General features: G+C 32.3%; 1 protein-coding gene across 2 annotated transcripts in view; it reads left to right on the top strand.

Annotated features, from left to right (window-relative positions):
• LOC148620239 (zinc finger ZZ-type and EF-hand domain-containing protein 1-like) overlaps positions 1–15,436 on the top strand; it is a 78,277-nt gene that overhangs the window by 40,391 nt on the left and 22,450 nt on the right. For both annotated transcript variants that reach the window (XM_088580955.1, XM_088580956.1), the window contains 18 exons: positions 604–666; positions 1,043–1,119; positions 1,631–1,748; positions 2,133–2,314; positions 2,890–2,956; positions 3,770–3,833; positions 4,570–4,733; positions 5,513–5,709; positions 6,122–6,235; positions 7,646–7,689; positions 8,033–8,248; positions 8,929–9,053; positions 9,571–9,641; positions 10,073–10,154; positions 10,470–10,570; positions 12,034–12,205; positions 12,986–13,114; positions 13,746–14,048. In XM_088580955.1, the coding sequence (XP_088437081.1) occupies positions 604–666; positions 1,043–1,119; positions 1,631–1,748; positions 2,133–2,314; positions 2,890–2,956; positions 3,770–3,833; positions 4,570–4,733; positions 5,513–5,709; positions 6,122–6,235; positions 7,646–7,689; positions 8,033–8,248; positions 8,929–9,053; positions 9,571–9,641; positions 10,073–10,154; positions 10,470–10,570; positions 12,034–12,205; positions 12,986–13,114; positions 13,746–14,048 (2,289 nt within the window). The remainder of the gene's footprint in view (positions 1–603; positions 667–1,042; positions 1,120–1,630; positions 1,749–2,132; positions 2,315–2,889; positions 2,957–3,769; positions 3,834–4,569; positions 4,734–5,512; positions 5,710–6,121; positions 6,236–7,645; positions 7,690–8,032; positions 8,249–8,928; positions 9,054–9,570; positions 9,642–10,072; positions 10,155–10,469; positions 10,571–12,033; positions 12,206–12,985; positions 13,115–13,745; positions 14,049–15,436) is intronic.

Here is a 15,436-nt window from a genome sequence, read left to right as displayed (position 1 = left end):
TTCATGCTTCTCGTATTTGTGGTGCTCTTATTTCATTACATCGGTCTTGTGTATATGTTTCTGAGATCCTCTTGGTACTTCACTTCAATATATACTGTAGCAGGGCAGCTTTATTTACGGTACTTGTTTTATACATCCATCTAACCTTCCAATTATTTAAATTCTGTAATATTTAATTTAGTTTCTTCTGACAACTACTGTATACCATACATACTTGAATAAACTCTAGGTGTATATGGTTGCAACAAGTGTACAGATAGACTGTTCCCATTCTGGCATAATTAAAACAATTTCAATAATGTATATGTTACAAATGGTACCTCTGAATATATGTAATTGGTGCAAAAAGATTCTTCCCGAATAATTTCTATTGCCCAAATTTCCTTTCTGAAATCAAAAGTGGTGATTTAATTTTAGTATTTTTAGATTTGTCTTTCATTGTGTTGTATTCTTCTCTTCTTTTACCGTTTCTTTTTTACATGATTTAAGTTCTTTGTTATCACATTAAGCACAATTTTAGAATAAACAAACTACTGTCTTTCCAAAGCCTAAAAATGAAAAAAATGCAGTCATTTTAACTTATGAATGAATTTATATTTCAAGATGAGATCAAAAGCTGCAAAACAACTGAAGAAATTGTCAAACAAAAAATCAGACAAGGTCAAGGTTGGTATCATGGTTACAGTACCTGGTCCATATAAATATAATTGTGACCAATCATCAGTCGTCTATCTGTTACAGATCAATCATTGTTCTATTTAACCAATTCGTTAAATAGGTGACTGTTTCTTTCATACCTGTAGAAAATGTAGAATCCCATTGATTTTCAAAGTCAAATACCAATAGGTCAAAGGTTGAGGTCAGAGCAAGAGTATAACAACCTTTTTGTTGCTTTTGTAATATTTTTGTTCTATCTGTCAATTGCTTACATCACAGTAATTTTTGTATGAATTAGTATCATTCAAAGCTTATTTGAAATCAAATGTGCATGATTAATCTATATGCCTATACTGTCTGAATATTTCATATTTTGTACTTGTAGTCCGATGTTTCAGACAAATATCCTTCCTTCAGACTTGTTCTAGAGTTTGTACAAGACCCAGCATGGACAACAGAAAGGTCAGTAGTGACCCTTTATATTACAATATACCAGCGTTTTCCTTAAGATTTACAGATATCATCCTGGTAACCCCTGAATTTCAATACAGCATCTTGCATCTAAAAATTATAGCATCACATTTGTATTGAACCCTATATGAAGTTCTTTTTGGATAGAATCCCGATAATAATTTTGCATCAGGGCAATGTGATGCTGTATGACCCTGGGGAGATCACTGCTATACTTTTTGAAGACTACATAGCAGTAAGGTGGCCATACACTTTCTGATAAAACGTACCTTTTTTGTCTCTTTATTACACAGAATAGATAGATATGAACAGAGACTAAGATTGTAGTGGAGAACTAGCAGTGCTTTCTTTGTTTATTAATGATTCCATAGGATGTCACTGACAAACTGACATAAAAGTGTCATTTAAAAGTATCACTATGGTAGTCTGAGACAAAAAGAAATCATGTACCTTGAATAAGGAAACAAATGTGAAGTTCCAGATTGTATCCTTCTATCTGCAGGGTAAATAAGATGATACAAGAAAGACTGAACCATGCTAAGGCAGTGTCTGATGTCTACGCCTTTACTGCAGAGTTTCTCAAGATACACAGTTTAGCTTCATCAGATGGCATTTATCAGGTTATCTAAATATATTGTAAATGCATTGATTTTCGCTATTGCTAATTTTGGCAAATTCTGTCAAATGAACATATTTGCATGTATCAATTTTCATGGTTACAAAAATGTGCTTTATGGTGTTAAAATCCATTTTGCGGGTACTATTTTTCACAGCTTTCTGACCACCACAAAAATTAATATGTTAACAGTATTTTTTTTAAATGATTTATTTCACATTTTTATGGCAAATTAATTAGTTAATATTAAGTAGATATATAAGTTCAGTGATATGTAGAGTTTTTTTTTGCTGATTTATTTCATCATCATGAAAAAAATGCACTGTGAAATAAGATTTTTTACAGTACATGTTTTTTGGGAGATTTATTTGCAAACCGTCCATTTCAGATACCTGTTGTATTATTTTTCCAAGAACTGCTGTCCTATCAGGATGGCTTTGCCAAACACTATGCCGATGGTTTGGATGGGTGTGGACTTCAACAGGAAGCAAGAGTCAGGCAGGCATACTATCAGCTGATTAGAAGACTCTCAGAACCCTTCCACCAGCTCCATAAATACCAGTTGGATAAGTAAGTCTAAAGCTTAAAACAGCCAAAACTTGCTTACATGAAATAAATGTAGCTTAATTCATCCACTTAAAATTATATATTGTTAATTTTATGACTGGTTTATTTTGCTGTGTATTTACTAATCAAGATATTCTGGTATAAAAAGCTAGCATTATGCACTGGTCAATTTGGCATAACTGTCCAGGTTTTTTTCTGCTTCTTTTCTTTTAATTCTTGGAAGTATGCCGAATATTAAGTCAAAATTTAATTGAATAAAGGATAATAACAAAATTACCAACCTCATAGACAAATTCTAGGCTGTAGTCAAAAAGAGGGAAACTTGGTACAGGTTAAACTAATATCCCATATAAAAATGGTAAAATCTGCTTTTTGTATGATGTTTTTCTTAGTTTATACTGGCTAACCAATGTCTCTTGGCTTTAAAGTGAGTAATTATTACCAAAATTTTACTTCAGATGAACACTAACATCAACAATATCAATAGATAGATTATAACTGGTCATCTTTTTATCCCATGCCTGCTCAAACAAGAAAATCAATCATGCTAACCTGTGAACACTTTGATCTTTTTGTAGGAGGATGATCCCAGCATATGAATATATACAAGCCTGTTTACTACATCTGTTAGACATTGAATGGCAGGTTGGTATTTACATCTTCTCTGATGTATTACATGATAAAAAGAGTCTTGAAGTTTTGACCTGGCACTATGTAATATGATAATATAGTTTTATCCAGGTGTGATTTTCTTCCGATTTTTCTTATTATGATTTTATTGATAAATTTCTGTTTTTACTGTATGTTTACATCCAGTTTTGTCTATTTCCATTTATTATTGACTTTTTAAAATCATGGTCTGTTTTATGCCAATTTCAGTTTTAGGTTTTTAAGTAGCTATCTTTGTAAGAATCAAGCGAAATCTGAAAAATGTGATACACCTGAAAAAAGGCTACATATTTTTATTTTTGTAATTTAGTTGTTTTATGGGTCTATACCATGAAATGTGTAATTATTCATTCAAATCTGCCTGCTCTTAGGAGATAATCAACATTGAAAATCCAATAGATTTATTGTATTTGAGTGTCATTTACAGAGTTATCTCCCTTAATCTCGAATTTTACAGTCCATTCTATACAATTTTTATCTCCTTTGAACACGGTTTATACAAAAAACCAAATGTTAATTTCTGTTGACAACAAAGTATCAAAAATAAAAATATGTAGGCTTTTCATCCATGTATCACTTTTTGCGTGATTCTTTGCTGGAATGCTACTTAAATAGTTTTAAATCTTTTCCTTGTACTGACTTTCTATCAGATAGCACATATATTTAATTTTGGAAAAATTAAGATAAGTATTTTTGTGTACCATGTAAGTAAATGTCTTTGTGTACATTGAAATATTCTTCAATTTGACAATGTGTACACTGTACAATGTAACTTTTGTCATATTTCAGCCCTATGATCTTACCTTTGTAACAGAAGCCAAATTACCATCTCTATACTTAGATGTTGCAAAAGGTAGGTATGAACATAGACTAACATATAATCTAGCATCCTGTATAACATCATATTTTCTGGATTCTCTTATCTTACTCAATAAGTGGGTGGTATATGGCCTGTCCATCTATCTGTCAATCTGTCCATCTTAATTTTGACAAACATTTAAACTCCCAATGGATGAATTGATTTTAAATAAAGTATGTGGCCTTATAGAAATGGGGCATATGTGGTTATCAATTTTTGTGGCATTCTTGATGGAATACCTAGCACAAGAACTTGAGTTATTTTCAATCTTATTTTATCAGACATAATTGTTGCGTCTCAATACAGTAGTACATGTAGTTATAAATTTTACATCAATTTTTAATGGAAATCATTTCAGTTAACATTTTATCTAATTGAAGACGACTGCGTATGAAGAAGCACCTCCATACATGTAGATATACCTGATATTGGTCAATTTTATGTGTATTTATACATAGGGCCATCCTTCCTTCCATCCATCTACTCACCAACTTGTACAATTACTTAAAAATGAAATTTTGGAATCTTTTGGTACATCTGTAATATTTGTCTTCATGGACGGTTCTTTTCATTATTCACTCAATATTTTCTTTAAGCGTTATGAAACATTTTAATCAAGGGTGTAGCCATTTCATGTTGTTTGGCGTAGTTGTTTAGTATGGTATGTACAAAATATTGATATTGTTAATTAATGAAAAATCGATCATATTTCATATTTACAATCCTTTAGAAACTGTAAAGACCAGAGATTGTATGGTAGACAATCAGGATGAAGACAGCCAGCTGAAGGAGTATGAGAAGTTTATAAAATGGTATGAAGAGTGCTCCTCTGGCTTTGAAGATTGGTATGAATCAAACAAAGTCGATGATCCTAAGTATAAAGAACAGAAGAGGGTAAGTGACATTCCTAGTGGTTTCAATATTTCCAAAAACATAAATAATTTATTCTGAAAAAGGAATTGACCAATAAAAACTCTTCAACTTATGTTACTTTAAAGTTCGAATTGTTGGTAATGTTTACATCACTGTTTTTTTTACAAGTATGATATAGATATGATAGTTATTGTAACAGGTTTTATGATGTCCATATCATTAGATCAACACTTCTGTTTGCAGTCTTTAATGTTTTTACCAAACCATAATGCTTTACCACTCCATGTATTGCTAAGAAAATCACCAAATTTTATTACAATCAGAGGATTATGGTCACTGTATAATGTTTTGGGGGAATACGGTAAAACAACTTATATTCGTGCGGTACCAATTTTCTTGTAGTTGACTCAAGTTATGAAGTTTAATTCCTGACGAAATACATATTTTCCATTTATTTTTAATATGGAATATGTAAACAACAAATTTAAGAATCTACAAATCAATGATGTATCAGTAATCTATTAATACCCATGAATAAAAGTACATTCACAGTACTGCATGCATTCATTATTGAAATTTTGCCAATTTACACCAACATAGGATTCTAATTTAGTAATATTGAGGAAACCCAATTTCAAATATATTCAGTATCTATATATACTACAAGTTATAAGGATTGGGATCACGTACAAGTGACATTCTTCAGATCAATGAAATCTTTTCAGTGATTTCCAAATGAACAGTAGCTGAAATAAAAGCCCCAATTTCTAATCTAAGCTTAATTCTCCTTTCTTTACCAGTTGGTACAAATGTTTGTGGCTCGTTTCTGTGATTTACTGGAAGTAGAGATTACCTGTGATGGCTGTGGTGTAACTCTCCCAGGAAGGAGATACAGATGTTTACAATGTAGTGATATGGATCTTTGTGCCACATGTTTTGCTGGAGGGGTAAAGCCAGAGGGAGAACATGCTGATGACCATGATTTTGTACATCTTGTGTAAGTTTGATTCTGTTCTGCCTTCATGGTCATGTATGTCCTAAAATTTCTAAACCTTTAAAGGAGATATCTAACTTAATGGCACAATTTGCCATGCTACTGCTTATACATTTTGTCAGCTTTCAAGCATTTAAAATTGTGTAGTGTATATATTATTTGCTGGATTTCAGGTTGATCTCGTAAACTGAAAGTTAGAAAAATATCTTTATTTTCTAACCTTTATAAAAGTGGCTATATTAAAAAAATGCTTACTTAAAAAAATCAGTTTGAATAAAATGACTAATGGATTACTTATTCTCATTATAAAAATAATGAAGTAATGCAATTTTCTTTACCCCACATTTGTTATAATAAACTTTGAAAGGAGAAAGATCAATTATCTTATTCTAAAATCTGTTCATCATCTTTGTAGATATAAATGTAATACATGTCAAGCCTTTATAGTGGGAACCAGGATACATTGTAACCAGTGTGACGATTTTGATTTGTGTATTGGCTGTCACAATAAGGGCTCATTCCCACGGGAGTAAGTACTAGCATAAAGCTGACTTCTTTTAATTGTAAGGTTTTTAAATAAAAAGTATAGGAAATATTTTCTTCATGGTCTTCAGATTTAATCATTTGAATAAATTTTTACCTTTATCTTATGGGTAAGTTTCTGTAAAATTTAGATTTAGATTCCAGTTTATGCACAAAAATAAGCAATAATAGATCCCCATGAAAATTATTTGCTATGTTGGATTGGCTGTTGATGATTAAGACCTATTCATAAATCCTTCAATATCTTTCCTGATAACAGAAGTACAGTGAATAGTTTCTTTTCTCTAATAATTGCTGGAGTGGACTTTTGGTTATAATGTTTGCTGGAGTGGACTTTTGGTTATAACGTTTGCTGGAGTGGACTTTAGGTTATAATGTTTGCTGGAGTGGACTTTTGGTTATAATGTTTGCTGGAGTGGACTTTTGGTTATAATGTTTGCTGGAGTGGACTTAGGTTATAATGTTTGCTGGAGTGGACTTATGGTTATAATGTTTGCTGGAGTGGACTTTAGGTTATAATGTTTGCTGGAGTGGACTTTTGGTTACTGGAGTGGACTTTAGGTTATAATGTTTGCTGGAGTGGACTTTAGGTTATAATGTTTGCTGGAGTGGACTTAGGTTATAATGTTTGCTGGAGTGGACTTATGGTTATAATGTTTGCTGGAGTGGACTTTAGGTTATAATGTTTGCTGGAGTGGACTTAGGTTATAATGTTTGCTGGAGTGGACTTTTGGTTATTATGTTTGCTGGAGTGGACTTTAGGTTATAATGTTTGCTGGAGTGGACTTTAGGTTATAATGTTTGCTGGAGTGGACTTAGGTTATAATGTTTGCTGGAGTGGACTTATGGTTATAATGTTTGCTGGAGTGGACTTAGGTTATAATGTTTGCTGGAGTGGACTTTTGGTTATTATGTTTGCTGGAGTGGACTTTAGGTTATAATGTTTGCTGGAGTGGACTTTAGGTTATAATGTTTGCTGGAGTGGACTTAGGTTATAATGTTTGCTGGAGTGGACTTATGGTTATAATGTTTGCTGGAGTGGACTTAGGTTATAATGTTTGCTGGAGTGGACTTTAGGTTATAATGTTTGCTGGAGTGGACTTTAGGTTATAATGTTTGCTGGAGTGGACTTTTGGTTATTATGTTTGCTGGAGTGGACTTTAGGTTATAATGTTTGCTGGAGTGGACTTTAGGTTATAATGTTTGCTGGAGTGGACTTAGGTTATAATGTTTGCTGGAGTGGACTTTTGGTTATTATGTTTGCTGGAGTGGACTTTAGGTTGTAATGTTTGCTGGAGTGGACTTTTCATTTGTAATTCAGTTTAATATGATATGTAGTAACATCAAGTTTTCCTATGGTATTCCTACCTATAATTTCTTTTATTATTTTTTACAGACATAATGCTGAACATGATGTAACAAAGTATCCTTTAATAAAATGTGAGTTTGATTTTCTTGATATATATAAATAGCTTAGAATAGAAAATCTAAATCAAATTTGCATATTTTTAGCCAGGTTTGATTTTAACTTGAAAAGAAATGCAAAATTCTGGAAGAACTTGATTGAAATTAATGAAAATTTATTTTTTGGTTACCTGTATCACAAATTTATGTTTTTGTGAATTTGCTTTTCACTTATTGTGAGTGAAGAACACCATACATAGTCAAGTTTAACTCAATTTTGTGCGTTTTAGCCTCATTGTGGCATTGCTTTGACTTGGTGTAGATCAATTTTAGAGACTGATTTTAGCAACAAACATTTTATTGTCATATCATATTACAGTGAAAACTTCACAGAGCTCTGATTCCATGATCCAGGCGTACATCCATCAGCATGTATGGTTGCTATTTACTGTCCAAGCCTTAGCAACAGGGGACATAATCCACAATAATAATCATTATCCTGACCCTGATTACATCAAACTGGCAGCACAGTTACAGAGTCAGTGTATAGATGCTGTTACTCACTGTCTACAACAAGTACCAGATGATGCAGAAGGTAAATAATCATCTTTTAGGATGTGCCTTAACACATTGTTTCATGGCATACAATTTTTTACTTGCCCTTTATTTCATTAATTTATCCTTTCTTTTTCTAACTATAGATTTACAGACTTTTACAGGAACCAATGTTTGGATGAAATGATATGTAAAGGCTAGGCATCATGCATACTTTTTTTGATATTTTGATCCATGCAAAGGGAGATAATTGAATTTTTTTCTTATTACAACTCAAACTCCGCAGCCACTCTATGGATTTTGATGAAACTTGGTAGGAAAGTAAGGTAGATGCACTCATAACATTTTTTGGTTGCATGCAACGTAGTTTATTTAACTTCAGGGTTTTACAAGTTTGCATCTCGGAAGCAAAACTCTTTCTGAATGGCTCCTTTGATTTCTTATGTTATTTAGAGACTGAAATAGGTAAAACATGTCTTAAACAATGGGACATTTGGGAAATATTTGGTGCTTGAAATACTTTTTGTCAAAAGTGTTCCATTTTTTGTGTAAATGTATTCAGTCAAAATTGTGTCCTTTTATCTTAAATTTTTACTGCTAACAGAATTTAGAGCATATTGATTTTCAACTTGCACATCTGTCTTATTTAAAAGTTTTCAGTTTGTGTTTTAGTTCATATCAAGACATGGGTTATTTGCTATTAGTTTGTATGTTTTACAGATGGCAGTAAGGATGTATTACAGGAAGGAAGATCGCTAGGACAGAGACAAGAAGAGGCCTTTGCTATACATTCTCAGGAGAGAGTTATGGGACTTCTTGGAGCAATGATCCCACAGGACACTAAGGTATATAAAAGAGTAAAGTGCCTCTTTAAAAGATCAGATTTTTGTTCAGTTCTTATATGCAAAACACAAAGACTATCAAATTAAACTTTCAATTGTTTTACTTTCATAATATTGGCTTTAAATCTTTTGTTTTTGTTGATGAGTTGGTTGTGATCATCATTATGTTTTTCATATAAAATAAATAAATGTATCTTATATATATATTGCATTCTGAAACTATTAGTTTAACTTTTTTTTTCTACTTTGTCTTATTTATTTTGCATGTACATGTATATCCCTTAGAATATTACAGAGGTGCAAAAAAATCTAAATTAAAGAATGAAATGTTTTTTGTGTTATGAACTTTAATTGTGCATGCCCACTCACTAGAATGAATTTTATTTTATGAAGTTGTCTAACTAAAGTGACCTTAAATTTATTTAATTTTTATTGATCATTCCCTCTTTTCCAGCCCTCATATTGCATTTTTTCATAAAAAGGCTGATTGTTTTACATAGTTCATTATTTTTGTTTGTAGAGTTCTCTAACAGGAGTGACCTTTAACTTCTCAACTGTTGAGTTCATACAGCTCCTATTTAAGATTGCCAAGTAAGTATGATAGACAATGTACTAATTCAGAAATTCAGTTCCTCTCCTTGTATACTATGTTGCTCTGTTGCAGTGTACTGGTAAATTACATCATAACAATACAGGAACAATATCAACCCCGAAATCTAATAGAGTTTCTAAAATGACCTATTTAGTTACAGTCCATTCTGTAGTGTGAAATTTTTCATCTTTTAATAAAATCCAGGATATTTTGTGATGTCTAAAAATTATTTCAGTACACAACTATTTCCATTGCTTGGACTTATTAAAATATTGATTCTCTGGCAACTTTGCGGTCAAACAAATGGATATAAAAACTTTCATTTATTTTAATCATGAAAAATATCAATCCAAGAAAATAACATTAGTTATATATTTAAAGTGATTTCATTTTATGCCCTAACTTTTTCCTGTATTTTTAATGTTTTTAGGGGAGAAAGTGGACATGAGGTGAACACTCAACATCTAGCAATGGGTTTACTAGGTCCTTTACTGAAGAAATCTTCACCTAAGGTAATGTATTAGTGGTTGTCTGTCCAAATTGATGTATACTTTTATAGAATAGGTTTTTGCCATTGACAATGTAAGATATACAATGATTATTCATTTAATAAAGAATTCTTCAATCTGCAAATGAGAAAGTTAGTGTTAGTATATTGTACTAGACGTATACTCGTAAGATTTCTGTGTAAATTTGTATACAGAGTTTCTGTTCTGCTGTAATTTGACCAGAAGTTGCTATTTTTAAAGACAACAAAAATAACCAGTAAAAAAAATGAATGCTTGACTAATTTTACAGATTTTAATCTAGTATTTTGATTTTTGAAGGTATCAGATGAAGCAGTAATCAGTAAGGATTGGACCAGTGAAGTAGAGGGACAGAAATCTATCAAATATCTCTTCTCATTTGGTGCTAACTGTCTAGAAAAGTAAGATTGTCTTATTTTTGTAATGTTGCCTTATACAATACATGTACTTTGTTATACGGATTCCATTGTATGAAGGTCTTGTTCATAGATTCTGGGTTCTCAAAGCATTTTTCATGAATATCAGTGGGTGGGGAGGGGAGGGGTGACATTTAATTTTTAAAATTATTTAAAAATACCACAGTAATGTTTGCTGTCACACAAGGAATGTTACTGTCCGTTTGTCTGTCTGTAACACCCTTATGTAACTCTAAAATGTGATTTTTAACCAAACTTAGAAAGAACCCTATCAGTTTTCATGGTCTTATGTCAAAGGTCACTCATCCTATAGCATGGGGATGCCATTCATTTTTAGTTGGTCATGTATAAATTCAGTCCTCCTGTTACTATAATAATATTATACTTCGGAGGAAGTGATATTTTATTTCATTTGTTACTTGTAAATCAATCCATGGTTATGTACAGTAACCACTGGAAATACATTCAGTGATTCACTTACTCAAAAATTACAATACATTCTAAAATTACAATTTATTTCATATTCCTATACTTCACCCATTGCATCCAAAATTTTCAATTATAAAAGGCTATTGCAGAACCTCGAGATTGAGGACTTCAAGGCTAAACCACCTGACTGTTCTTGCAAAACCTTTTACATCCAATGTTTATTATCAGAGGTAGACGTAGAAAATAATAGCAGTGATAAGACCTATACTGCTACCATACTCTCCAAAGAAGAGATTGTGGAAAACCATAAATCTGTGCTATCCTCTTGTGGTCTCTCTACCAAGGACGATGATTGTGATTTACCGTCTATGTACTGGATTCCTAAACTCCTCAAGAATCCATACAAACAACGTTTCATAGCTGGATCTGCAAAATGTACCACCAAACCTCTTTCAAAACTTTTAAATTCTATGCTCACAACTGTCAAAGAGGGTCTACAGTCCTACAACGATACTTGTTACTCCCGTAGTGGTATTAATTCAATGTGGATCCTAAAAAATTTGAAAGATCTTTTGGAGACAATCAGTTCAAGACTATTGTCTGAATATAATAGCATTGAAACCTATGATTTTTCAACACTGTATACTTCTATTCCCCATACTCAGTTAAAATCCTGACTTAAAAACATTATGCATCGTTGTTTTTCCAAAAAAGATGGTACACCTTGATACAAATATGTAGTTCTTGGTAGAGATTCCTCATACTTTGTGAGAAATAATTCCAAATCATCTTCCTAATATGCAGAGGAAGATGTTTACAAAATGCTGGAATTTTTAATGGACAACATATTTGTCCAGTGTGGTGGACGTGTTTTTCTTTATGTTCTTTGTTGTGTATGTCTGTTTTCCATGTCTGGTCTTTGTCCCTGGATTACATTCTTTTGATTACCGCTATAATCTTGGTTCCCTTGATTACTCTTACGATAAGTTCTAACAATTTTTCACTTGATATCTTTGTAGATGGGGACTAGAGTGGGCCTGTTCTGTGGCTAGGATACTTCAAAGTCTATACATATCATCAGATTGGAAGATGGTCATACATCAGCACTTGACCGACTGTGTCCTTTCTATGACAGATAAACCAGATCTCCAGTCTATATTTGCCCTGTTTGTAATGGCAGGATTTCCAGAGGTTGGTTTTGGATAAACAATGATAATTTTTGTAAAGTTGTAAACATCTACTACATGAAGAACTATTCCAGACAAGTAGTGACAAAGATGTATTTGACTTTGATATTTTATGATTGGTATTTACAAATCTTCAAATAAAATGGAGTTATCCCCTTCTTATGTAACAATTGATAAAATAGACATTTAAAAATCTTTAAAGTAACATATGTATTCACTTATCAATCTTAACTTCGTTCATTATTTGCTATTATCTCAGTCATTGCGAAATTCGTCGGACATGGCTGGTACTTTTAGCTGCTGATCCGGTAAAATTTGCGTGATTTTCGGACAAGATGTCTGGTACGTTTTTTTTTTATTAAACATGTCTCAACCAGAACTTTCGGTTAAAAGGTGGCATCCGAATCAAGGTAAATTTGAATTGGTTTTTTTTTTTCGGTCTGGCAGATAATTGTTCAGGCAAGCACATTTTGTTAGGTTGCCGTACCAAATATCCGACAGGTTTAAAAATGGTTTTGCCAGGTCTGTTATCTCACTTGATATTGAATTGATGTCAAATTTAGTGTACCATACGCTGATGAAAAATAGTATGACCTTTCAGAGGTTGAGGAAATAATGTTAATATTTTAGCATAGAACTTTTTTCAATGATTAGACCACATTATGACAGTGGAAAAAAATCTTCACTTGCATTTTCTCATGTTATAACTTCTGATAGCTCTGACTGTGAGTAACATGTAGAATGTTTTAAATATTTTGCCATTACATGTAATTTCTCCTTACAGGTTTTAACTATAGGAACATTGGTCCATTTTGTTAACCTGGGATCTGAGCAGACAGGAGTAGTACTCAAACATTTTCCTGACAAATACCAGACACTAGTTATAGACATTAAAACCAGGAAACGCCATACTGTAAATACTGAAACATTTTTCTTAAAAAATTCTTTCCAGCTTAACTATGTAAATATGTAACACATTCTATTCTCTTCATCAAGTTCACATGTAACACACATTCTATTCACATTAAATATGCACACACTATGTATTATAAATGAAAATTGGAATGGGAAATATTATTATCGAAGCTTTCACACTTAAAAGATGTCTGATTTGAACTCTCTAGATACTGTGCCTGTAATTCATTTTGTTAATTTGAATTATGCTACTTTCATGTGACTGTAATATGTTAATCCAAAAACTCACTATCGAAATGAAATCATCAATGCAAATTGAACAATATTCTCCCAATTTCCAGTGGCAATGGAAACTCGTCAACCTTATTATCCTTGTGTCCCATCCCATTTTTCATTTCATCATTTCATGTTCATTTTATCATCCATTTCATGTTCATCACCTGGATATACTTGAAATATTTCTGCTTGGGTGTTAAACAACAATCAATCAATCAGTCAATAAAGAACAAATTTCCCTCTGTATGTGTAGTGTTTTGTAATACATGAAACAACAGAAGTTGTTAAGTATATTGTTTTTAAGATGTACTTCCTATTGTATAACCCTAATGAGTGGTTTATTTTTTTTTTAGATAAATGACAAATATATAGACTGTCTAAGCATGGTGACTGAAGTTTGGGATACAGATCATTTCAGCGTTTTTACTAAGACTGTTCAAAACATTGCAGCAAAGATCAAGACTGATGAAGATATTTCTGTTGAAGCTGTTTGGGTTTTGTCACTTAGTTTAAAAGTCCTTAGCAACAATTTGAAAAAGTTAGGAGAGACATTTTATACCACAGAGCTGTTTGAAGCCAGTTTTATCCAGTGTCTTGTGTTTTTGTCCAGTAAAGGAACTGATTTCAGCCAGCAATGGTTAATTAAAGACCTGGAGGTAGGTTGTATTGATAAAATTGATGAATATTGAAGCAGACATACATGTATAGGGAAAATGTCCAAGAGGCATATTGTCCAAGAACAGCTGGAAATTTCAGGTGATAAACTTCTGACCTTGGGTAATATGGATTTATGGATTTTTTCACTTTACAAAGATTCCTGCAATCAGTACATATCACTGAACATGTATCATACCCATTTCTCAAACTCTCTGACATCATTTTTTTTTAATTTTCCTGACTCCCCCATGTTACAACAATATTTTATAATGGAGTACTTTCCATTTACCCATTATTACGATACTTCAGGTAAGGTAGTTCATATGACTTATAACGGTGCAAATGCATTTTGTCCAATGTGTGCTTTAAAAGATACTGTCATCATGTAAGGGCATTAAGGATGTGTAGAGATACATTTCATTTCCATTAAATATCTTGAAGTTCATGATATTATGTTAAGGTTGTTCCAGTAAAAATTACATGGGGTCATTAAAAGTACTGTTTTGGGAGACCCCACTGTCCACAGAAACTTTTCCTGTCAGCCTAATTTAAAATACGTTTCAACCAACCATAAAAGTGAATATGAAATTGCCTTCATATACCATAAGATAATTACTTCTTTGGTAGTGGGTTGTTGGTTTTTGCATGATTTATTAATGTTCAAGATATACCGTTCAACGTATTAAGGGTTGAATTGTCCATTGTATTAAGGTGATTTTTTTATCTATTCTGGGTGATTTTCGGCTGATTTTTTACATGTGAAAATCTGGTTATAGTATGGTCAATGTTAGTCAAGCTGGCTGGCGAGTGGGGAAGTTATTTTTATATTATTTACATCATGAAACTTTTTAAAACTAATGTCTCCAAGGTGTGAATTGCACATGGAGTTGCTCCATTGCTATTGGTGTGACCTATTTGTATCTTTGCCTTTACAGAGTGTATCAGACCATTACTGTACATGTATTTAATTCACTTGCAATGTGGTGGGTGCTGCTGGCAGAGCAGGATATATCACCCTTCCAGGGCACTTAATATCACTCACATACTGTTAACGTATTAATTTTTGCTATTTTCACGGGACAGAAAATTGCAAAAGTTAGTACCCGCCAAATTAATTTTGGATTATTCAATGCTAATCATTTTTTTGAACCCATGAAAATTGATACCAGCAAATACTTGACAGAATCCGCAATAACTAGCAACCGTGAAAATCAATATGTTTACTGTTTACAGTATTATTTGTGAAGGTCATATTGCTCTTGCTTTAGTTTTTTGTGTGATGTCTTACTTTTCTCATCTTCAGTTTTATGTATATTGTTTCTGTTTTCACATTTATGTCATGTATTTGGATTTTGATGTACATGTATTTGAATTGTCCTATTATTTA

The sequence above is a fragment of the Perna viridis genome, chromosome 4 (genome assembly GCF_037379345.1).
Source record: "Perna viridis isolate PV_CMFRI_1.1 ecotype Kerala chromosome 4, ASM3737934v1, whole genome shotgun sequence".
Taxonomy (NCBI): Eukaryota; Metazoa; Mollusca; class Bivalvia; order Mytilida; family Mytilidae; genus Perna; species Perna viridis.
This window is presented reverse-complemented; position numbering and strand designations above follow the sequence as displayed.